Source organism: Fusarium proliferatum (genome assembly GCF_900067095.1).
Source record: "Fusarium proliferatum ET1 genome assembly, contig: FPRO_scaffold003, whole genome shotgun sequence".
NCBI lineage: Eukaryota > Fungi > Ascomycota > Sordariomycetes > Hypocreales > Nectriaceae > Fusarium > Fusarium proliferatum.
The window spans coordinates 2401977-2424517 of NW_022194792.1; the positions used below are offsets into that span (position 1 = coordinate 2401977).

At 49.1% G+C, this 22541-nt stretch overlaps 10 protein-coding genes across 10 annotated transcripts; 6 read left to right on the forward strand and 4 right to left on the reverse strand.

Annotated features, from left to right (window-relative positions):
• Positions 1 to 951: 951 nt before the first annotated feature.
• On the reverse strand, positions 952 to 3258 carry FPRO_06269 (putative glycosyl hydrolase; the record flags this gene model as incomplete). Its single annotated transcript, XM_031228836.1, has 1 exon — positions 952 to 3258. One exon carries the CDS (start codon positions 3256 to 3258, stop codon positions 952 to 954), a length of 2307 nt encoding a protein of 768 aa, XP_031079133.1.
• Positions 3259 to 5026: 1768 nt separating this feature from the next.
• Positions 5027 to 6508, forward strand: FPRO_06268 (uncharacterized protein; the record flags this gene model as incomplete). The annotated part of the gene is made up of 2 exons (XM_031228837.1): positions 5027 to 5158; positions 5237 to 6508. The coding sequence occupies 2 exons, from the start codon at positions 5027 to 5029 to the stop codon at positions 6506 to 6508; spliced, it is 1404 nt and encodes a 467-aa protein (XP_031079134.1).
• Positions 6509 to 7576: 1068 nt separating this feature from the next.
• FPRO_06267 (uncharacterized protein) lies at positions 7577 to 8878 on the reverse strand (the record flags this gene model as incomplete). Its single annotated transcript, XM_031228838.1, has 4 exons — positions 7577 to 7927; positions 7952 to 8066; positions 8211 to 8318; positions 8829 to 8878. 4 exons carry the CDS (start codon positions 8876 to 8878, stop codon positions 7577 to 7579), a joined length of 624 nt encoding a protein of 207 aa, XP_031079135.1.
• A 231-nt stretch (positions 8879 to 9109) lies between these two features.
• Positions 9110 to 10036, forward strand: FPRO_06266 (uncharacterized protein; the record flags this gene model as incomplete). The annotated part of the gene is made up of 1 exon (XM_031228840.1): positions 9110 to 10036. The coding sequence occupies one exon, from the start codon at positions 9110 to 9112 to the stop codon at positions 10034 to 10036; it is 927 nt and encodes a 308-aa protein (XP_031079136.1).
• A 498-nt stretch (positions 10037 to 10534) lies between these two features.
• FPRO_06265 (uncharacterized protein) lies at positions 10535 to 14875 on the forward strand (the record flags this gene model as incomplete). The annotated part of the gene is made up of 2 exons (XM_031228841.1): positions 10535 to 10653; positions 10729 to 14875. 2 exons carry the CDS (start codon positions 10535 to 10537, stop codon positions 14873 to 14875), a joined length of 4266 nt encoding a protein of 1421 aa, XP_031079137.1.
• A 141-nt stretch (positions 14876 to 15016) lies between these two features.
• Positions 15017 to 15757, reverse strand: FPRO_06264 (uncharacterized protein; the record flags this gene model as incomplete). Its single annotated transcript, XM_031228842.1, has 1 exon — positions 15017 to 15757. The coding sequence occupies one exon, from the start codon at positions 15755 to 15757 to the stop codon at positions 15017 to 15019; it is 741 nt and encodes a 246-aa protein (XP_031079138.1).
• A 312-nt stretch (positions 15758 to 16069) lies between these two features.
• On the forward strand, positions 16070 to 17034 carry FPRO_06263 (uncharacterized protein; the record flags this gene model as incomplete). Its single annotated transcript, XM_031228843.1, has 2 exons — positions 16070 to 16507; positions 16564 to 17034. 2 exons carry the CDS (start codon positions 16070 to 16072, stop codon positions 17032 to 17034), a joined length of 909 nt encoding a protein of 302 aa, XP_031079139.1.
• Positions 17035 to 17633: 599 nt separating this feature from the next.
• FPRO_06262 (uncharacterized protein) lies at positions 17634 to 18596 on the forward strand (the record flags this gene model as incomplete). Its single annotated transcript, XM_031228844.1, has 2 exons — positions 17634 to 17883; positions 17941 to 18596. The coding sequence occupies 2 exons, from the start codon at positions 17634 to 17636 to the stop codon at positions 18594 to 18596; spliced, it is 906 nt and encodes a 301-aa protein (XP_031079140.1).
• A 281-nt stretch (positions 18597 to 18877) lies between these two features.
• FPRO_06261 (uncharacterized protein) lies at positions 18878 to 19250 on the forward strand (the record flags this gene model as incomplete). The annotated part of the gene is made up of 2 exons (XM_031228845.1): positions 18878 to 18962; positions 19057 to 19250. 2 exons carry the CDS (start codon positions 18878 to 18880, stop codon positions 19248 to 19250), a joined length of 279 nt encoding a protein of 92 aa, XP_031079141.1.
• Positions 19251 to 19632: 382 nt separating this feature from the next.
• FPRO_06260 (uncharacterized protein) lies at positions 19633 to 22112 on the reverse strand (the record flags this gene model as incomplete). Its single annotated transcript, XM_031228846.1, has 5 exons — positions 19633 to 20256; positions 20310 to 20486; positions 20540 to 21108; positions 21158 to 21795; positions 21883 to 22112. The coding sequence occupies 5 exons, from the start codon at positions 22110 to 22112 to the stop codon at positions 19633 to 19635; spliced, it is 2238 nt and encodes a 745-aa protein (XP_031079142.1).
• Between the last annotated feature and the right edge of the window lie 429 nt (positions 22113 to 22541).

A 22541-nucleotide genomic window follows, 5' to 3' on the forward strand; every position in this document is an offset into this window, starting at 1 on the left:
TTCGACTATCAATCAGGTTTATTCCGAGCCGTTAGACAGGAAACTCTGTTTTTCTCCTCTCAGCAGAAGAGAACCTAAGCAGACCTCTTTCAGCTCGAGGGCGTCTGGCGCTTAGCGACAGCTGAGATGGTGTGCAGAGTGTGAAGAGACATGCGTTAGCTTCACTAATGGAGGGGGATCTCCAGCAAATCGGTATCACTCAAATGTCGCCAGTCTCGGGGTAAGGGGGGGGGGGGGGGGCACCAATTGACAATTCCTGCCTCTGCTCATTGGAATTGTCATTTTCGGATTGGTTGTCATGGGACGGTTATGTCTTGCTCACTTACACTTCTTCTCTCAAAATTATCTGCCAGACTTTTCTAAACCCTCTATGTTTATTCGATTATCGTCTTTCCATTGTCTAGGTCCACTAGAGAACCCCTGGATCCATAACCCATGGCAACACAGATAAACCTGGTATCGTGAATACGAGAATGTTCCTGACTAGGGACACCTTGAAGTCAATTCCCCCTTACCAGAGCATTGGGACTCCCCGCAAGCTGACATCCCCTCGCCTATGGGAAAATTGCGAATCGAAGGTCCTTTCCTGTGGCGTCACACTGAACACGAGATTCTGCATCATGAATTGTACTCTACTGAGAATGGTAAGGCGGTGACCCTTTTAAATCGCGGTACAATTAGCGGCCAAGGAATGGCTTGACCAGAAAATTCCCCTGGCCAAAACTTAACCCCGTGTACTCTTCGTATAGAAATTACCTTCCCGGTCAGACAAAGTTCACGATTCACCGGTAGGAACGGTTTCAAGTAGCATTTAAAGATATCCTATCCGATATATCGTTCAATATTAAACCTTGACGCCTATCCCAGAACATGCTCGCCAGACGTATTCCAATCTACCATACACTGAATTTGATGCGACTTATACGCGCCTTGTCTCAAACAAGGCTCAGCTCACATAACACTGCAGCTTCCAAAATTGAATCCATAGCCTTGCTGACATTGTTCAAGATAGCCAGCATCTTCCTCGGATCCTACGGGAACGTTGTGCTTCCGCACGAGACCCGAGATCTTGAGGCTCTGCTCTCCCTCTGCATGCCACCACTTGAGTTTCTGAAGTGTTGTGCCCTCTTCGTCATCTGTGCTAAGCTCCCACTTGCCTGAGGACACAGCCACCTCGCACTGTTCTTTAGGGAAATGATACTCGGGCAAATACACAATCGTAGGCGCCTCATCTGGTGCTGCTTTTGGTGCCTTGACCTTGAGAAGATATGTGCACTGTCGCAAATCAAATCCGGTGGACACAATGTCACCGTATACCACCGTCGGCGTAGGGCGTACGAAAGCCTCGGCTGCGCGGAAGCCAGGGGCGTTGGTTAGCTGAGGATCCTTGGCTGAGGGCGCGGAGCTGATCGACGGATTGGTGAGTGTCCGTTTGAGGTTATCGGGTGTAACATTTCGATCATCAGCCACATCTTTCTTCGTGTTTGGCGCAGTCGCAGTCCTCGCCAGATCCAGCGATGACTGCGAATATTCGGGAACTGGGGATTCTGGAAGTGGTTTGTCATCCAGCGAAAGGATGGACAGATCCTCTCCATTCCAAAAGTCTCCCTTTAAGTGATCGTTTCTCGCACAGTATGTCCATAGGCAATGCCCTTCAATCTGAGATCCTTCAACTGCAAAGTAGTTGGCGTCCATTGCCGCCGACTGGCTCGAATAGTCGCCTGTCTTGTAGGCTTTCTTGTCGTCCATATCATAGGGAATACCAAATTCTGACAACACGCAAGGGTGCTTTCCTATACGGTCAAGGCCCTCTTGTCTCAACGTTGCGAGCTGGTCACGGAGACAGTTTCGAATGGCCGTCTCTCCGATCCTGATCGCCAGTGCCGGATGCCAGTACTTGCCTCTCAAGACTCCGACCACATCCACATTCCACGTGCTATTCCAGTGCTTTGTCATGAGTGTGATACCGTCGTAGTAATGCGGTGTGAACGCCATTCGAGGATCTTCGTCTTCCGTTCCTTTGATCTCGGGCGGTAATTCGAGTGTAGGAAACTGCATAAGCATAATGCAGTCCTTATGGACGGCACGGCAAGTTTTGACATATTTTCGCCAGAAGTCCATGAAATAGGTATTGGTGAATTGCGGATAATCGATGACCTTGCCGGTATTCGGATTTTTAGCAAAGTAGTCCTTGCGAAGGAGGGTATCGGTCTCCATGTCCCAAACTCCATGCTGTGCCCAGACACACTTGCCGAGCTTCCAGCCAGGATCGCGCTTCCAACCATATCTTGAGTCGTCATAGTCTGCTGGTAGCCATGCGACCTCGCCATGAGGGTCAACCAATGTTGTGCCAGTCTTGTAAGGGCCGAGGCCGCCCATCTCCCAAGTATCGACTTCGCAAGCTCGTCCCATTCCAGTCAATAATGTCTGCCACATTGTTGGACAGGTTCCCTTCTTCAAAGGATGTTCTTTAGGGATCACAGTAAGATCCTTATAACCAGTCATGCCCTTGTTTGGTTCGTTCATGCTCTCCCAGCCAATGACAACGACCTCTTCCAGATCGCCTGCCTCGTGGATTCGCTGGGCAAGTTGGCCGCATGCTCTCATGAAATGGTCCTGTAGGTAATCCTGGATGTTCACACCGTCAATTATACACTTTGGAGCAAAGTCTTTGCCAGCAAAAAACATAGTGAATATGGTACCAGCTGCAAGTCGATAGTAGTTCGTAGACCAGATCATTTTTGGGAACTCATCAGGGTTGGGGTATGTATTCTGAACAATTGCTGCTTCAGTCGCGGCGAAGCTCTGAGGGTTGAGGCCGCATGCATATATAGTCCATAGCGGCGCTCCCGAACCACCAGTGAAACGAGACCAAACGTCCTGGTGAGGGTCCATGAATATATAGAATCCATACTCCTTTGCTATTCTCAGAATATCAATCGTATGCTGGATGAAGTCTTCGTCGTATTTCCCAGGTCCTGCGGCCTCGAGTGCCTCCCAGGTAAAGATGTAGCGGATAGTATTGAAGCCGTATCGTCTGAGGCGCGCAAAATGAGATCGTGCATCTTCTTTGGGGAAGGGGCGCTGGTGGAATGATACATTATCACCGTCGAAAAAGTCAGTGGGAATGTGAGATGGTTGATCGGGTTCGCTGGGGAGTTTGGCATCGGCAGCGAGGTTGATGCCACGGAGGACTACTTGTCGACCGTATCCATCACGGAACTGACCATCTTCAATCAACAGGCGAAAAGACGACATGACTTGCCCTTCTCTAGACCGCTATGCTGGTGTTGAGAGAGCGAGAATGCGGAGCTGAAGGGGAAACTGGGAAATAGGCCAAGTCTGGTTAGCTGGGGCAACCACTTGACGATGACGTTCAAGGCTGGGTACCGTATGCGCCTGGGGACAAACAGGGATAGGAGGACCCTTGTTAGTCAGCGGAATATAGACTGGAAGGGGTGTATATCATGGAGAAGCTGGAATAGTTTACTATGTCTTCGGCGTTTAGGAGTATGGGGAAGCTAGAATGGCATCTAAAGGCATTCAATCTTTCAATGTCTCATCCTTCTTGATTCCGAGGTCATGAGGGCCATGCATTGTTAGTCTCATTATCATAGACCATCATCTACGGGCAATGTCCCCCACTATCCGGAGTCTATGAGCGACCCGAACATCAGCCGATTTGAATCCGTATTCGCTCTAATATCAGCAAGCCACTTGAGATAAGAATTAGTGATCGTGTTTAGATAAGTCTCCGTAGACGTCACGGGAGTGAATATTGATCGTATAGTGAAACATGAGGCATAGTAGCGGGCAGGTGAGTAAAAAATGCATGACCACTGCAATTAAACTTAAAAGCAGTACCCTCGAAAGCTTGGGGGGGTAAAAGAAAGCGAGAATGCCCTGTCAGTTTAAGAAAATTCGGATATAAAACGTGAATAATGACCAAAAGTTCCGAGCATATCAATCAATCAATCGTATTCGTCATCCATGGGTCCGATGGTGGCTTTATTTAGGCGCTAAAACGAATGCTGCACCCAGGCAAATTTAGTCAGCCAGATCTGCTGTCGCTCGTGTAAGCGAAGCAAAGTTGTCCGAGAGTCCGTGAAAGCCCCCCCCCTCGGAAGGTCTAACACGAATTCTACCTAGGTAGCAGTTATAGTTGTGCAACAAGAATAGAAACTTAGAACCTCGTAAATAGTTCAAACCGCGGGTGCGAGTGTGTGAGACTCCCTCCCTATGCAGCCCCAAATGATCTCGTCAGCTTCATCCTCTCCTCTTACGTTTTGCACTCAAGAGTGAGAACTTGGTCAGATACTAACGACAGCCCGATTCCTTTGGCCGAATCAGGCATAGCTTTACGACCTCGCAAATCGGACATTTTACGCAATTACAAATGCGAAAACCCGTCGCCGTTAGTTAACTCCGCTGGAGCTGCCTACTTTACTTTGCTCCCCTCGCCCAACCAATCCCCCATTTTCTTGTTTATTTTACTTGAATCAACAGCCTGCCTTTCTTGTTCTAGACGCTCTTGTCATAAAGCTGAGAACCCTTGCTTCACATCAGATTTTATTTCATTCTCGGGTCGAGGATATCAACTCTAAAATCATCTGTCACCGACCCACACACATTTGCCGGCACTGCTACTATTCCGGTTGTGGCTGGACTAATAGATCATCAACTCCAAATACCCCTACGAACATCACATTCGGCGATCCGGTAAGAGTTGGGACTTGTCGGATTCTGAATACCGGACTCGAATTTCATCGTTTTTGTGTTTTGGACTCTCCCGGTCCAAGAGCTGAGACCGTCCGGCGCTTCCGTCCGCAGATACGGAGACATCGCCCGGTCACCTCGGGAAGGGTCTTGAAGCCCATGACGACGCCTGAAAGCAAAAGCACTTAGAGTTGGTGTTTCCTACTCGTGGTTCGTTGCGTACTTCTATAGCCGCTGGGGCTTTTTGGATGATCTGGCCATTCTCTATATAATATTCACAGACACTGCATCGTCATATAAGGTAGATAGCATGCGCAAGTCAACGACGCCTCAGCCAACTGGTCCAGAGAGCATCTCCTCTGCGCGGGTCTCCAAGCTTGCCAGAAGACCACACCGTAAATCGAGAAACGGATGCTTCAACTGCAAGAGGAGAAAAGTAAAGGTGAGTCCTCCCAGAGAAAAAAAAAGATGAAAAATAAAGTCTCCGAATGTCCCAGATCAGAGCTGACAAGACCCCCAGTGTGACGAGGTGAAGCCAGCTTGTGCCAACTGCGTGCGCTTTGGCATACCCTGCGATTTCGCACCACAACCACCTTCTAGTGACGACTCAGCGCCGCACACTTCTCCCCCGGAGATACTATCAGTTTTAGCAGAACCTGCCACGACACCGCGACGTGGTCCTGGAAGGCCACGCAAGGACTGGGCTGCACTCACGCGACCACCACCTCCTCCCCCGCCAGCATCAGACAGGACGACAACATCGCCGTCTTCGACGTCAGCTACGCCAGTTTCCTCTTCAACCATATCAAACTCACAAATATGTTCCTTAAATATTGCTGATGCCGAGTTGCTCTTCCACTTCATGGCCAATACCTCAAGGACCTTACACGATGCTGACGACCCTGTCGATGATATCGCATCGTTCTGGGCGCGAAATGTCCCCCAGATCGGCCTTTCCTATCACTTCGTCCTTCATATGATGTATGCTCTGGCAGGGTATCATCTGGTATACCAAGAACCAAAGGGGACTGAGCGGCATTCCCAGAGCCTCGCTCTTGCGGCGCATCATGCTGAGCTCGGTATTTACGAAATGAACAGGACTTTAACGAACCTTAACGAAGCAAATTGCGGCGCTCTCTATGTCGCAGCGGTGCTCGTCTGCTACTGCACCTTTGCAGCTGGCCCAACAGGTCCCGACGACCTTCTTGTGTGTGTCATTGGCGAGGGAATCTCACAAAGATGGCTTCCTGTGATTCATGGAGTCCGGTTGATCCGACAGAGCATCGAGCCGGCAACGCTCTTTACGGGCCTCATGGCCCCTCTCGGCGGCGGTGGCACAAATTCAGAGATGGAAGATACAAAACCTGATTTTATGGTTATGGGGTTCTCGTACATTGATTGGGTTGGGCCACTTGAGAAGCTTCGACTATGGATAGCGTCTCATGAGAACCCAGATACTGCTCTGTATCTAAGGGTTCACAAAAGCTTGTGCGATGTTTACGAGGCCAACTTTGGCAACGCTGAGGGACTTGTCCAAGTCCCAATGATGAACAAGTTTGTGTTTGGCTGGCTGTACCGCATGCAAGATCTGTTTGTTGGCTGTCTTCAGCGAAAGGCACCTCAGGCTCTGCTTTTGATGGCGTATTACGTCCCTTTGTTCAGGACAATGAAAAGGTCATGGTTTATGGAAGGGTGGGCCACGCATCTGCTCGAAACGATAAGAGGCTTGTTAGATACGGATTTGATAGGTTGGCTGGACTGGCCGGTGGAAATAAGTCGGCAGCCTGAGTGATAACAAAGATAGAATGGAAGAATGAACAAAACCGAATCTTCACTGTTCTGCTGTCGCACTGGATGATTTCGTGAATTGGCCTAATGGTGCTGTTTCAGAAATCCCCGTTGTGATGTTCCTTTCGAATAGATATCGAGGCTCGCGGCGAAAGTGTCGGTCAAAATATGTTGACTATGGATCAAAGAATATCGGCTCTGCTTTCTCATGATATAGGAATGTTGAAGAGACAAACCACCCGAATCAGGGAAATTTTGGGTATATACACACGTCCGATGAACGGCTGGCCCCCAATTTACTCCAATTCGGTTATGCCCGCCATGACATACGAGCCATTTATGCTAAGTGCCTCCTTTCCGAAATATCCGCCCCCAACCAACGATATGACTTCTTTTCCGAAAACCAGCCTTGAATGCGAAAACCCCATGGAAGTGGAACTTCCATTTTCGTATACAAAGATAAGGTGTGTGCGGGCCCTGTGGCGACTCGGTTGTCGATCTTGGTGGTTGCATGTTGGTGGTATTCACATGCAAGCCATTCTCCTTATGGGCATGCCAGTGTCTCAGTTCACCTCTTCAGTGGCACAGCAAGAAGTTCTATGTGATGGTATAGATAGCTCCGCTAGTCGATTCCATCCGAATGCTTCACATCAGTGATCCTGTCTTGCAGCCAGTGTACAGCTGATCTCCCAAAATCATATATGCTAGAGCAAAAATAACCCAGGAATGTTGGCCTCCTCCTCCTTGAGGGACCTACAATTATTGCAATGAGTGGGTTCCCCGAAGGGCTCTGTCCAATGTCGGTGTTCATGATTGTGCGTAATGCCGCCGTTGTCGTGTTTCTTAACGTGACACTTTGTCGAAACGAGGTACCAGTTTCTGTCTATCTTGGCTACCTCAATCTCTGCGCCCGATCGATGATAGAATGGAGGTCCAGGAGCTAGTTCCTTCATCTGAGAAGAACGATAGTTATGTAAGTAACAAGTTAGTTTGGGGTAGGCATCGTTCGCCCTAGACTGGATGTTAGCACCGCGGGATGAAACACTGCTTTCGTAGTGTTGAGTGTTGCTCGTTATTGCACCATCGTAAAAGTATGTCTCGTGGGAAGAAGTATGAAAGCTCTCGGTTCTATTCTTGGGGGTAGTCTGTGAGCAATCTCGTAGTTGAGACTTGAAACTGGACCATGGGATGGCGCTCGGAATTTCTCCATTCTGTGCAACTTTTTGTGGCCGTATCGTTTCATTTTGGCTTTGGTAGGTTTTGGGATTGGCTCCAGGATAGTATCATCAGATTCGTTGTTTCTTTGAGCACCTTGAGCACCTTGAGAAGTAACAACGAGTTCAAGTGCTGACTTGGTAGATTCCTTAGTCTCTTCCCCTGATGCTAGCTTCAAACGGCACCGGAAACAGCGCCTACCGAGTTTCTGGCATTGAGTACACTGTCTTACTACTGGTGTGCAGAAAAAATCAAAAATTTCTTCGAAAGGCCCAGACTCGGGTTCGGGATCATGGTCACAAGACGCGAAGATATCCTCGTGTAATGGGACCATGTAGGCGGATCGACTAGGCCGTGTTAGAGAGTGTAGGCAGCCAGATTATAAAAACACCTGTTCGAAACGACGTCGAGAGAAGTTTATGTGCGCACGTGTAGGGCAGCTCGTGATTCAGATGAAAGCTTAATAAACCTTACTTTGGTTCGACACTCACTAAATGTCAGATTTATATATCTCGTAACTGGCTTTTAGATTGTTTAATGAAGGCTCAACATGAGTAGTTAGACTGTTTTGCAAAACTTTGGTATAACACCTGGACTGACTGTTGTACCCAGTGAATGATATGAAGAGGGTGACAAGCAAACCGACAAATAATGACTGGTGAGGATAGGCTTTGACGCTCTATGACGGCGTATTTCAGTATCAAATTACAGTTGCCGCAGTCTTATGAAGTTCAGCATGAAGATGGTGTGAGCTGATGTACTCACTCTTTCGCGTTACTTATACTACAGTGGTCTTAGGGAGCAAGAAAATACCAGACCTTGATATAGGATGTCAAAATCATTAGCAGAATGCATTCTCAAATTTTACTACGTTATCTAGGTCCTTTTATCATTGAGGATCAAGGTGCCGAGTTTTCTTTCCTCCCCTAGAGTGGCTTAACATGACATGCCTGTTGAATCAATAGTGAGTATCTCAAACTAACCTACAGCCTAAAGTTTGGAAGCGAAGTTTCTATTTATGCACCTGACTTTTTGTCCAAGGATCTGTGTAAGTTTGTTGGCTGTATGTTTTACGCTGGCTTTTCATTGGTTTACCATAAAGCACTTACCTACTGCCTGGGCTTCTGCCTAGGTAGGTACTACTAAGGTAACGAGCCATGTTGCTATCCGTTGATGATTATGCAAACGCCATGTCATATACGATCTGATTCGGCAAACTACCTGTAATGAAACCAGGATTGTGGATGGCATTGCTGAGATCAGTATTTATACTACCCAGTCGACATTACACTCTCTTGTTTACCACAATAATTGTTGCCTTTCCTCCCATTACCCACACTCACTCACACTCGACTATCACTTCCTGCATTTCCTGTATTTCCTGCACAGTATGAGCTCTTCTTTTCCTATAACGGATTTTCCGCCACGAGATCCTTCTCTCGAAATCCGCCCTGTCCCTCACAAGCGCTCTTTTAAAATCCGCTCATTCGGTCCTGGTGCTGATCCAGCCATTCAGAAAACAGCCCGGGATCTCAGTGATGTCGACCTGGATATCAGGCCCTCAGACTATAGTCATGAACCTGAATTCGATAGTCAAGTGTTTGAAAGGGAGAGACCCTTCAATCGGTGGGTCCGCGACAATGAAGACTGGTTCGGCTACCGAAAGAGGTCTGACGATGTGCGCAAGCTTCTCTCCGCCGTAGAGGCACATCAAAATAAGACACGAGGACCACTCGGACAGGCAGCCACGGACCCAACGTGGGGTTATTTCGTCTTCGTCACATCTTATTCCAGTCTGGCGCGCAAAAACATCAACCAAGCCATGGAGAACCTGGTCCAGGCCACACTCAGAAGCCTGAGGCTAATGTCACCTTCTCTCTATAGTGAGGAAGCAACTAAAAGATTCAAGCTTGAAGTCATTGAAGACAAAGAGGCTCTAGAGAACGCATCAGAAGATCGAGTGAGGGAGGAATTCCGTGCTCATCTCAGAAGTCTCGGGGTACTCGAAGATGACCTCATGTTCAGAGGAATTGGTACAAGCAGGTTCTCAGCATGCATCCTTCTTGACGAAAAAGCAATCAGCAGATTGGCCAACTTTTCTTTCGGCCTCGACATCGAATTGGATGAGCCTCATCTTGCCAATGTCCTCGTGAGGATGATCGATCCAAAATGGGACTATCCTGCGGAGCCCTATCCAGGGGTGGTCGATGAGGACGATAGGCCATATAGAGGCGGAGATGACTGTCCTGCTACTGCCCTCGCAGAGCTATATCGCACTATTGACGGAAATTTGATGGGGGAGTATCCTTATTTGTGAACTTTACCTTAGCCCATGCTACCCTATATCTATAACCAAGTTCAGGTTTAATAATAAATGCACTCTTCAAACTTCCACCTAACATTTCTATCAAACCCTATACATGGATGAAAGTTTGACTAGATATATAAGGCAATATACCTTACTAGTATATCTAAGGTACTCACTCACTCTACAGATAGTGCTAGTTTGCGAGGTGGGACCCAAGACATATGTACCTAGGCGGGACATCTTCGGCTATCAGTGAGCTTCGAATGACATAATTCATCCACAGAGCAGTTCCACCTGCAATAGCCTGGCTATTATGTATGATCCATTCATTCAATGTACTTTGGAGCGTTGTCTTTTGGACTTGTTGACTTCACTCGACTGAACTATTTCGTTGGCTGAGACATCTAAAGGTCCACCACAAATTTCAGCTTAAAGCATCAAGAGAGCAAAGGGAACTTCCACGAGCTTGGTGGGGGTGTCCTCCAACACAACAGAAATCTAGCCATCATGTCAGGGACAAAGGCAACCCTCAAGGCCATTAACGATGCTATTCGCCAGCAAAAGTTTGAAGATGCGGTGAGCAAGGCAAAGGAACTTCTGGAAAAGGATCCCAAGAACTACCAAGCGTGAGAATACCAAATATGTGCAACAGAGAGCTGCAGTACCCCGCCATGAGCGGCTCAAGCTGACAATCTTTCTAGACACATTTTCCTAGCCTTTGCCTTGGATAAAAAGGACAGGCTTGACCTAGCTCAAGAGACTTATCGATCTGCAACGTGGCTTCGTCCCCAGGAAGCACAAGCATGGCAGGGCTTGATCAAGCTATTTGAGAAGCAAAGCAACAAGAAGCTGGCAGATTACCACCAGGCAGTCGTTAATCTGGCACAGATTTATCGAGATGCCGATGATATGTACAAGTGCCAAGATGTTGTCGACAAATTTGTCGACTTTGCAAGAGTCCAAGGCGATGAGACCCAATATGCTGAAGCACTTTCGATCCAACTCCCCGAAAGCCCTCTATACCCCATCCTCGAGGGCCGGTTCCCACACCCAGCAAAGACATATGAGACGGTAGCGCACATTTTAGAGAAGGCTGAGAAACACCGAATAAATACTCTCATCGGAGAGCGACGAACCAAACTGGGCGCTAAACTCACCGAGGTCACCCTTGACGCCAAGCGGGAAGTTTACAGCCAGAGTAAACTTGAGCATATTTATCGGCAACTAATCAACTGGACAAATGACGATGATTTGAGACGGCAGTATGAAGAAAAACTTCTCCAGCTCTGTTATGATCGTCTCCTGGTCGCTCCAACGGGCGCTGAAAAGGACGCCGAACGTCAGAAAGTGCTCGATCTTGCCAACGGCATGGTTGCCATAAGATATCCATACAAGCTTGCTTGGGATATTTCTATAGAGTGGCAGGACAAGAAGGAGATTCGAGAATTGGACGTGGATGTCCTTCGAGCGTACTGTTCATTTTTTCCCGACAGTGATCTTTACAAAGTTATCACAAGTTACCTGACAAGCCCAATCTCACCATTCCCACCAGAGAAGCCACAAGAAAAGGCCAAGGCAGCCCAAAGTGAGTCAGACGAAAGCTCTGACGACGACGACGGCGGAGTTCCCACCCTTGTGGTTCCTTTGACTGACGAGGATCGACTCATCATGATAACCGAAGGCATTATCACTGCTGATTCTGTTCTCGCGTACCGACTCACTGGTCAATATCTTCTTCACCTTGGAGAGTATGAGAGTACTGTTGAGCTTATGCGCAAGGGTTCGGCTCTATTAACACAGGAGCGTAAGAAGACAGGCCTTTCATTCGCAAACGCCGAGGACTCTTATTACCTTTCGCTCGGAACAGCACTAGTCTACTACCAATCTCCCAGACACCACAAAGAGGCGAAGGAGCTGTTTGACAAAGTTCTCGAGCGGGACAACACTTCCACCTCCGCCTTGATCGGCGTTGGACTGATTTACGAGGAAGAGGAGGAGTATGATGAAGCTATTGAATATCTTACTCGGGCTCTGGAACGTGACCAAACAAACATCAGGGTAAAGTCCGAGGCCGCCTGGGTCAAAGCACTCAAGGGAGATTGGAAAACCGCAAAGGATGAACTGCACGAATGTCTTGAGCCGCTGGAAAAGCAAGGTACTGCATCAAAGGAGTTGCTGGGTGAGACGCAGCATCGCCTGGGAGTTTGCCTCTGGAACATCGACACTAGTAAGGCTGCACGAAAACAACGAAAAGGAGAGTGCGCATATGCATACTGGCTTAGTGCCCTGAACAACAACCTTAATTACGCACCCACATACACGTACCTAGGAATATACTATGCAGACTATGCGAAGGATAAAGGCAGATCACGACGTTGCTTCCAGAAAGCACTGGAACTGTCTCATGCGGAAGTGGTTGCCGCCGAAAGACTTGCACGATCTTTTGCGGACGACGGAGACTGGGATAGAGTCGAGCTCGTCGCCCGCCGAGTTGTTGACTCTGGCAAGGTGAAGCCGCCACCAGGATCTAAGAGGAAGGGCATTAGCTGGCCATTTGCTGCGCTCGGCGTGGCTGAGCTAAATAAGCAAGACTTTCATAAGGCTATTGTGTCTTTCCAAGCAGCGCTCCGTATTAGCCCTGAAGATTACCATTGCTGGGTCGGTCTTGGGGAGAGCTACCACAGTTCCGGTCGGCACATTGCTGCCACTAAGGCTATTCTGAATGCACAAAGGCTAGAGGAAGAAACCGAAGCAGATATTTCCGGAGACACCTGGTTTACCAAGTATATGCTTGCTAACATCAAGCGTGAACTGGGCGAGTACGACGAATCTATCGCTCTCTACAGGTCCGTTATTGAAACGCACCCTGAGGAGGAAGGCGTTATTATCGCCTTGCTTCAAACAACAGTCGACAACGCCCTCTCGTCTGTCGAGAAAGGGTTATTCGGAAAAGCAGTCCAGCTTGCAACCGAGACCATTGAGTATGCCAAGACAACCGAAGGCAGTGTTCTTGAGACTTTCAACTTCTGGAAAGCTATAGCTGATGCTTGCTCTGTCTTCTCTTCTGTGCAGAGTCGCACGCGTGATATGCCCTGCGAATCCATCAGTGAGCTTCTTAAGAAGGGCTCACAGGACGCTTATGAGATTTTCGCCAGTGTTGATAAGGTTGGCACTGATGTGGTCTTCGCAAAGGGCTTGTACGCAGATGATGAGCAGCCTGGGGTTGATCTCACTCGATGTATCCACGCTACGATCTTGTGCCACAAGCAAGGTGTTCACATTTCGTCCAATGATCGCCACGCGCAAGCCGTGGCTTATTACAATTTGGGATGGGCTGAACATCGCGCCCATATTTGCCTGCCATCTGAGATCAGGAAGAAGTCCAGCAGCTACGTCAAAGCTGCGGTGAGGTCGTTCAAGCGTGCTATCGAGTTAGAAGCTGGGAATTCGGAGTTTTGGAATGCTCTGGGCGTAGTAACCAGCAAGATCAACCCTACAGTAGCACAGCATGCTTTCGCCCGAAGTCTGTACCTGAACGAGAGAAGCCCTGCGGCCTGGACGAATTTGGGAACTCTCGCCCTTTTGTCCGGAGATGTCGAGCTAGCTAACGAGGTCTTCACGAGGGCCCAGTCAACTGACCCTGACTATGCACACGCTTGGCTAGGGCAGGGATTTGTGGCTCTTCTTCATGGTGATGCTAAAGAAGCCCGAGGACTATTCACCCACGCAATGGAGATTGCAGATGCATCTTCAGTACCTACCAGGCGTCACTACTCAAGCTCCCTCTTCGATCATATTCTTTCATCGCCTCCCAATGAAATTAACGTTGAATCGCTCATTCAACCACTCTTCGCTCTCAACCAACATCAAAGCCTCAAATCCGATGACCTGGCATTTGGTCACTTGACGACACTATTTCAAGAGCGTACCAGAGAGAGCAGCCGTGCTGTTGATACGCTAGAAAAAATCTCCTCGACCGTTGAGGCCGATTACGAAAGCACCGAATCCCCTCAAAGTCTTGCCAAGTTTGCTCTGGCCAAAACGGATCTAGCACGAGCATACCTCGCTTCTGGCTCATACGAGAAGGCAGTTGAGTGTGGCGAGCTAGCACTGGGCTTGAGCAGCGAGGAGGCAGAGAACGAGCTCTCAAGTGAACAACGCAAGAGAGCTCGCTTGTCTGCACATCTCACTGTAGGATTGGCGCAGTACTACAACAACCAGTTCGATGAAGCGATCACGTATTTCGAGTCTGCTCTGGAGGAGTCTACTGGCAACCCCGATGCTGTATGCTTGTTGGCTCAAGTACTTTGGGCTCAGGGAGCCGAGTCGTCCCGAGAGAGAGCTCGTGAAGCATTGTTTGAGGTGATTGAAAAACACCCTGAACATGTACGGTCGGTTCTTCTTCTTGGTGTGGTGGCTTTGTTGGACAACGACGAGGATTCTTTGGAAGCAGTTGTCGAAGAACTTAACGGTCTTCGCACCAATCACAAGGTAACAGCCTCAGAGCAGTCGCACATTGGCGAAGCACTACGTGCCATTGCCACGCTTGGAGAAGGACGCACGGAGGAGGATATGAGAACACAGGAACAGACAGATATCATGCTCTATCCTGACCTACCTCATGGTTGGTCTGCTCTGGCCCAATCTACCGGCGACGAGTACGCGGCTCAGATGGCGCTCAAGGTCGCAGCAAGGGGCATTCCTCCAAAGGGGTTGTTGGAAGCCCAGGATCTAGCAAAGGCATATGCTGGAACATCTACTGCTGGAGATGCTCAGCGGGCAGCCTTCTTGGCGCCTTGGGAACAGGCTGGCTGGACATCGCTGGCCGCCGCCACTGAAGGCATTTAGCGAATGTAAATCTGTACGAGGATAGTTTGGAACACCATCAACGAGTAGTATATGGCGTCATAGAAGAAATACGTGTATAGGGGATGTCTGTATGCACAAAGTTGTTTGAAAAGGGGTATCAAATGTAAATCCACTGGGCCCTCACGATGCCTGTCTTTCATCCTGCCCTATTTCCTCCTTCAATCTCGCCAATCGTCCATCGACCCATGTTTTCTGCCAGGCCTCAATCTTCCCGCCAAGCATAACACACTTATCCGGCTCCAATAAGATCATTCCTCTGGCAATGACCGTCCCAGCCTTGAGTAAGATCTTCTCTCCAATCTGAGTCCTGCCAACTCCGATACTGTCAAACCGTCGTAGTTCAAGGGCAAAAAGTTTTGCTCCTTTACAATCCTGCAGGACGAGTCGATGCGTCGCATTCTTTCCTGCTGGTTTTGGGCCAGCTGTGTTCCGAGAAGTAGGGGGTCGCTGGGTTGGACCGTCAACGCCATCTTCATCATCGTCTTCTGCTGTAACACGAACAACTTCTCTTCCACGAGTAGTCTCACCCCTAGCCACAGCCTCCATCTCTTCAACCTGTTCCCAGCGACTCGAGGCAAGATTCTCGATATCGAGCACTTGCACATGTACAGGTCTTGGGATACGCTTCTCGCGAGATTCTGTAGAGTCCGCATCAGAAGGGAAACTCTGAAGAGAACCTGTGCTTATGATTGTACTGCCGGTCAAATCGGCTGCTAGCAATCGAGCTTTGGCAGTGGCTAGAAGAGAAGGAAGTGGTGGGGGAGGTGAGCGGGTGGTTATAAGTGAGTTGAGAAATGCAGTTGAGGGATGAGGAAGATTTTGTGCCAATATTGAAGCACGAAGTTGACCGACGAGATCCATTTTTTTTTTTGTTATTGGTACACCATCACAATATTGATCTTTTGGTGTTGAGAAATCTAAGATGGAGCTCGTACTCAGCCTTGTGAAGGGCATTCAATGACGTTTCAGCGGCTGAGAGTGGAGTATCCCCTAAACTTTAGCGTGCCGTGCCCCTGGATTGTAGGTCATCAACCACTAACGGTCCTCCAACGTGTCAAGCTCAGGTCAGCAGGCTTGTAAACCTCCAGCTCATCAGCTTCAACCCGAGACTCACGACGCTTCCAGCCACGATCATCCTCATCGTTCGTCTCCGAACTTCGACAAGTCGCAGGAATGTCTACAATAGCCTCACCACGCGATCCTCCTCGCCGTACTCCCACAAACTCCAACCGTCCCTCCTTCGAAACCTCTCGGTCCGCACTGGCGTCTCCTGTTCTCACACAAGGACCTACACAGCCTCCTGGGCCTCCTCAGCAACAGCAACGTAAAACGTCTTCGAATCGCGCTGCCCTTCGGGAGTACTACAATCTGCGCGCCTCAGCCCCTCGTATAGAGATTCCCGATTCTGAAGTCCCAGCCACTGAGATCGATGCCCCTGACTTTGACGCCGATGAATATGTCGCCAAGATTGTTGAGAAGAGCAGCCTTGAAGAGCTTTTGAGGCTATATACCCGAGTTGCGGGAGAAGTGCGTGCTCTGGATGCAGAGAAGAAGGCGTTGGTATACGACAATTACAGTAAGCTTATTACAGCAACAGAGACTATTCGCAAGGTGCGTCATGCGTTGGTTACTATTCAAAGAGTCGCGATACTGACAATAGTGACTAGATGAGAGCAAATATGGATCCCTTGAATCCTATGGCCTCAACACTCGACCCGGCAATCGCACAAATCTACAGCCAAGCATCTTCCATCCGAGATGCCCTCCGGGAAACCGTTCCCTCACCAGATTCTGAGGAGGGCAAGAAACGAGACGCAGCAACCAGACAACAACGGACAAAAGAACTCGCAGCACAGGCTCTAGCGACACCTGGAAGATTACGTGCTCTTGTCAACGAGGGCAAGATTGCGCAAGCGCGCAAAGAGTGGGTGATGCCGCGAAAACTGCTAGAATCATGGAAAGAGAAAGGACTTGGTGGCAGTGATGTCGAAGAGTGTATTGAAGAAGGTGATGAGGCGTTGAGACCGGCCGATAATAAGAGCAGCGCTTCAAGCCCACGGATATCGAGGGACGAAAGACTATCAAGAGACGAAAGACGATCAAGAGATAGTCGTGCGTCAAAAGACGGACGGTCATGAACTGCAAGTTACGAAATATACCCAATGATTTATTGCAACACTCCACAACTGCCCAGGGTTAATGGAAGAGATTCTAAACTTATTATTCAATATCATCAAAGAGATTCGTTAACCACGGCGTTTCTGTTTTGCCAGGTCATAGTTAGCTCATATAGAAGCATGGGCCATCCGGAGCAGATGGACAGTGTAAGATACGATCACACACAGTATGAGCTCAGTTGACCCTCCTCCACTATTATACCTACCTAGTAGTTACAGTTTCTGCTCTTAGCTTCAAGCTCCAACAGCTTCTAGCCTCATGTCAAGCGAGTTAAACAAGAAAATTTCTGGTAAGTGAGCCTTGCGCCTTACACTATCAATTGGTAATAGAGCCCCCTGACAGGCTGTAGTCAAGACCAACCCCACGTTTGAGCCATCACATATCACGCATTTGTAGCACAATTGCTATGAGAGGCTCTGTTCTGAGACTGAACAGACTACTTACAACAATCTCAAGCTCGGCTCGATTTCCAAGCTCCCCCTTGGCAAGGGCTCTCCCTCTTGTAAACCCAAGAAAATACTGCACTTCTTGTCATTCCACAAACAACTCATCACTGAAGATGGCCGACAACGGTGCTTGGGGCGCCTGGCAGGTTGAATCTTCAACCTTCACAAAGGCAGTAGTTGCAGCTATGCAGAAGCTATACCCCGAGGAAATCGCAGACAAAAGCTGGGACAACGTCGGGCTCTTGGTAGGAAACTCAGAAAATGATGACAAGAAGACAAAGAAGGTCTTGGTGACCAATGACCTGACCTACCAAGTCGCCGTCGATGCTATTGAGCAGGATGTTAGTGTCATTGTTAGCTATCGTAAGCCTTCGTCACATATGTTGATTCGGGTTTCGGAATTTACTAAAACAATGCTAGATCCCTTCATATTCGGGGGCCTCAAGTCCATCACCAACAGAGATCCTCAGCAAGCTACTCTCCTACGCCTTGCCAAGGCTGGTATTGCTGTCTACTGCCCTCACACTGCAGTCGATGCCGCTCCCGAAGGACTCAACACTTGGCTTGCAGATATCGTTTCTGGCCCTCACCAAAGCCAACGCTCTGTCGCAATCCCCTGTAGCTCTGCTCCCCCCAGTCACTCTGGCGCAGGCTACGGTGCCATCGGCCGCTTCGACAATGCCGTTTCTCTCTCCGAGATCATTCTTCGTCTAGCGGAGAAGCTCGGAGGCCTCAAGCATGTTATGGTAGCAAGCCCTGTTGGTGCTGATGTCAAGACTACCAAGATTAGCAGCTTTGGTGTTTGCGCGGGTAGCGGGTATGATGTGCTCAAGAAGGCCGAGGTTGATCTTTTGGTGACTGGCGAGACCAGCCATCATTCAGCTTTGAGAGCTATTCAGCAGGGACAAACGCTTGTCCAAGTCTTTCACAGCAATTCTGAAAGAGGATATCTTCAGGAAGTACTCAAACCCAAGTTAGAGGCTGCTATCAAGGAGAATGTTCCCCAGGTGGAGGTCGTGGTGAGCAAGTACGACAAGGATCCTTTTACAATCTTGGATGTCAATGATCTCAAATAGTTTAAGTCCGATTGAAGAGTTAAAGCGCAAAGGATTAATAAAATCCCAGATAAATTATATCAACTTCCATATGTGACTCAGTGTTGATTCTTGGTGGTATGGGTCAAGTGACGTGCGTTTTCCCATAGACTGCGGCTCGAGGTCAGATGCCGCCTCACACTGTGCATTTTACCCCACGATTGATATCTAATCAATCAATCAATCAATCAATCAACCTCTTACTTTCGTTTTACTTCCATACCTTAATATCTCCCTTTCTCAAACAAAAAAGAAACACAACAATGTCGCAAATCACAGACGAGTCTCTACGTGAGGCCATCAAGCAGCGCCTCGAGGCTACTCACGTTGAAGTCACAGACATGTCGGGTCAGTTCTTTTCTACTCTATTCTACCCCGCGAACCCCTCCAAGCCGATCACGGCGTAGAATCCAATATTAGTACTAACATGAGGATATTGTAGGCGGCTGTGGTCAAGCCTTCAACTCTGTCATCGTCTCTCCTCAGTTCCAGGGCCTCAACTCTCTCAAGCGCCACCGCCTCGTCAACGCCGCCCTCAAGGATGAAATCGCCATTATCCACGCCTGGACCGCCAAGTGCCAGACACCCGAGGAGTACGCAAAGACGAGCGCAGCCAATGATACCGCGCAAGCGTAGCCATCGATCGCCTTTTATTTATCTTCCACGATGTTGGGGTTATACTACATGGAGTTTCTGCATAAAAAGGGCACGCGACAAGCATAGGAATGGAATGGTAGGGCGAGAATGTAACGGAGGGTCTAGATAACGATATCCGAACGCAAGCGGTCTTTATGCCGCTGTACATCACCAAATAACAAGAAAGCCAAGGAATCGAGTTTATAATTAGAGCATCTTTATTTGGCAAGCGTACAACGCGGAAACAACAAGATGTGTTTGTATGCGCCAACACCATAACCTGCATCAAGGCATTCATCCTCTTTTCCTACCAACGCGTCCCCATACTCTCGTGAACCAATGGCCATCTCTTGGCTTGAAATTCATGTATACGTTTATGCATCTACAAAAGACCTAGCAAGTCTTCACTGTCCTTCTTGGGCTGTTGAGGAGCTCCGCCTTGGGCTTGTTGTAGCTGCATTGCTGCTGGTAGGGGCTCGCCTGCTGACGAGCCACCAAAGTTCAATCCTTCGAAACCGTTCATCAAGTCGTTCATGTTGTTGCTGGGACCTGCAGCAGGTGCAGGAGCTCCAGAAGCTTGCGCCGGCGCATCAAACATGCTCATCATATCAGCCATGGCACCTGAAGGCGCACCAGCAGATGGGCTGGCCACTCTGTCGGGAGTTGCTGAAGCACTGTTCTGCTCCTGAGATGCAGGCGCGGCGCCATCAAAGTCGATATCCAACAAATTCTCAATGTTGTTTTGAGGAGCACCGCCAGATCCGTTGGACGAGGCGGCAGCGACTGAAGCAGCGATAGGGTTCTCGGCAGCGTTTTGTCGCTGTTCTTGGATAGCTGCTCGCTGGATCTCATCGGCGCCGAAACGACCCTTACCCACGAACGACTCAGGAGGCTTATGGTACACAGAAGCGAGAGTGGAGAGTTCAGTGAGGAGTTGCTCCAGAAGAGCCGGAGGAAGGCTTGTCATGGTTGTCGTGATCGTGGGCTTTTGAGATAGAACAATGTTCTGAGAAACGTAGTTAGCAACTATTCCAATCATCCTTTAGACGAATTTCTCACTTTAGCAACTTCGGGATCAGAGGAGAGAAGACGCCAGTAGACATATGCCCTGTCGCGGATATCGGGGTTATCGTTCTCCGCTGTCGCTGCTTGAAGAACCTTTTGAACAAGGCCCTGGTTGCTTCCAGGCTTCTTCAAGAACAGCTTCACCACCGCTGTCAATATTTGCAGTTGCGTCTGCGAATTCTGTCAGTTCGGCCCTAATTACCATTACTATGTATGTGACTTACCTGTGTGAACTCTTCCATGAAGGACTCAACGAAACTCTCCAAGATCTCGTCTGCATTGCTGATCTTCTCAGCATATTCTCCAACAATCCAGATGAGAGATCCGCGGGCAGTGGGCTCATCCAACTCATCAATATGCTTGCAAAGTGTAGGAATAACGCCCTCGTAGCCAGGGTACTTTCGCAGAATATCCTTGATAACGACAATCACCTCCTGGACAACGTAGTTGACCTTGGTAGAGATGAGATCCTCGAGGGCCGCGACGCACTTCTCGGCGGCATTCTCAATCTTGATGGCTACTTGGCCAATTGCTTTAACGGCTCTTCGGACGAAATCCATATCAACTTCAAGAGCATACTCCTTCAACTCGGCGAGAAGCTGTTCGTAGTTATGCTCGTTGGCTATCCTAACCATAATTTCCAACTTTTGAAGCTTAACATAGGGAGGGTCGGTGTATTTGCAGAAGAAGACGCGCATCTCCTTGCTCAGAATATCTGGCTTAGCCTGGAGCAGGAGATCAATGTTTCGCAGAGCGACGTATTGGACCTCAGGCTGAGAAGCAACCAAGGTAACTGGATTCGGTCAGTGTGTAACCTTAATATCTTGTAGTCATATACATACCCAAGGGAGGAGCCATTTTCTTGAGGTATGATCTCACGAGCTCAGGGTTGAGAGCCTTCATGTGAATGAAAACAACCTTGACAGCAGCAAGAACCACACTAGGGTTAACATGCTGGAACTGAGGTGCAACACGCTCACAGATGTGCTCCGACTCCTTCTGATCTGACGCAGAGTAGTTGGCCAGGGTTGTCAGGATAGTGACTCTTCCCCATTCGGTACACTCGTTAAGGGCCATAAGCAACTTCTTCAGCGTCACAGGCGTCACAATCAGTGCCCTCGTCTCGGGCGCCGTCTCGGTAATCTCAGACAAAGCGGTCACTGAGTTGGCGACGACCATGGGGTTGGGATCGCCAATCAACTCCTGAAGGGCCTCCAGGAAGCCGTTCTCGATGCACATCTGAGGGTTTAGGTCGAAGAGTTTGGCGACGCAAATGGCAGCTGTCTTGCGCACGTACGGTGATTCGTCCCGCAGCGTCTTTCTCAGGGGCTCTTCCATATAATCCACCATTTTGTCCACTCTGATGCATCCCATTGTTCGGATTGCCAGTGCTCGTATCAGCGGATTTGGGTCTTCGGAGTCTTGAACAAATGTATTAACGGCGAGAATGCAAAGGTCGGGATGCGATTTTGCGTAGTTCCTGGCCATCGTGTCAGCTCTTCATCTTACGAGCAGCTATAGAACTAGAGAAGACAGCTCCAGCAGCTGTTCGACTTCGTCCACATACATCAGGTAGAGGTATACAAGCTTCTTCTGATCAAGGTCGCCGGTCGCAATGTTCTTGAGCACATCTGGGAAGAGTGCCGACACATCCTTGCCCAACGTCATGGCCATGATGGTCTTCTGAATCGACTCCTTGCGCTCGTATGCATACTGAGAAACCAAGCCAGCGCGGAGCTCAAAGGTTTCGCCCTTTCGAGGCACGGCAAAGGCGCCGCGAATGCGATTTACCGCCATCGTCGAGGTTCTTGGAGGGGCACGGGACAGGAGTTCGAAGGTTGGAGAGGAACGAGAGATTGGGTCGTCGAAGACGGCGGTGACAGTCTAGTCGAATTGGTCAGGCCGAGTACAAGCTACTTGTCCTCAAGTATCGAAAGTCTGCATCCACCGATATTATCGCGTATCGGAGGATGCGTCTAGGATAGGCGACGTAGTCGAGATAATCGGAAAGGGAGTTGGTCAATCTTGGTACGTATGAGCAAGGCAGATGTAACTGTCACCAAATATGCCAAGGCCACGAAGATAGGTCTAGGCCACTGGGTCGCAGCCCAAACCACCAAAGGGGGGCGTTTTACAGCGACCCTGTAAGCTCCAGTTAGTGGATCGAGGCTAGGCTAACCCCCTAACTCTAAACTTCCGCCTGATTGCCGTTCGCGTGTAGCGTGG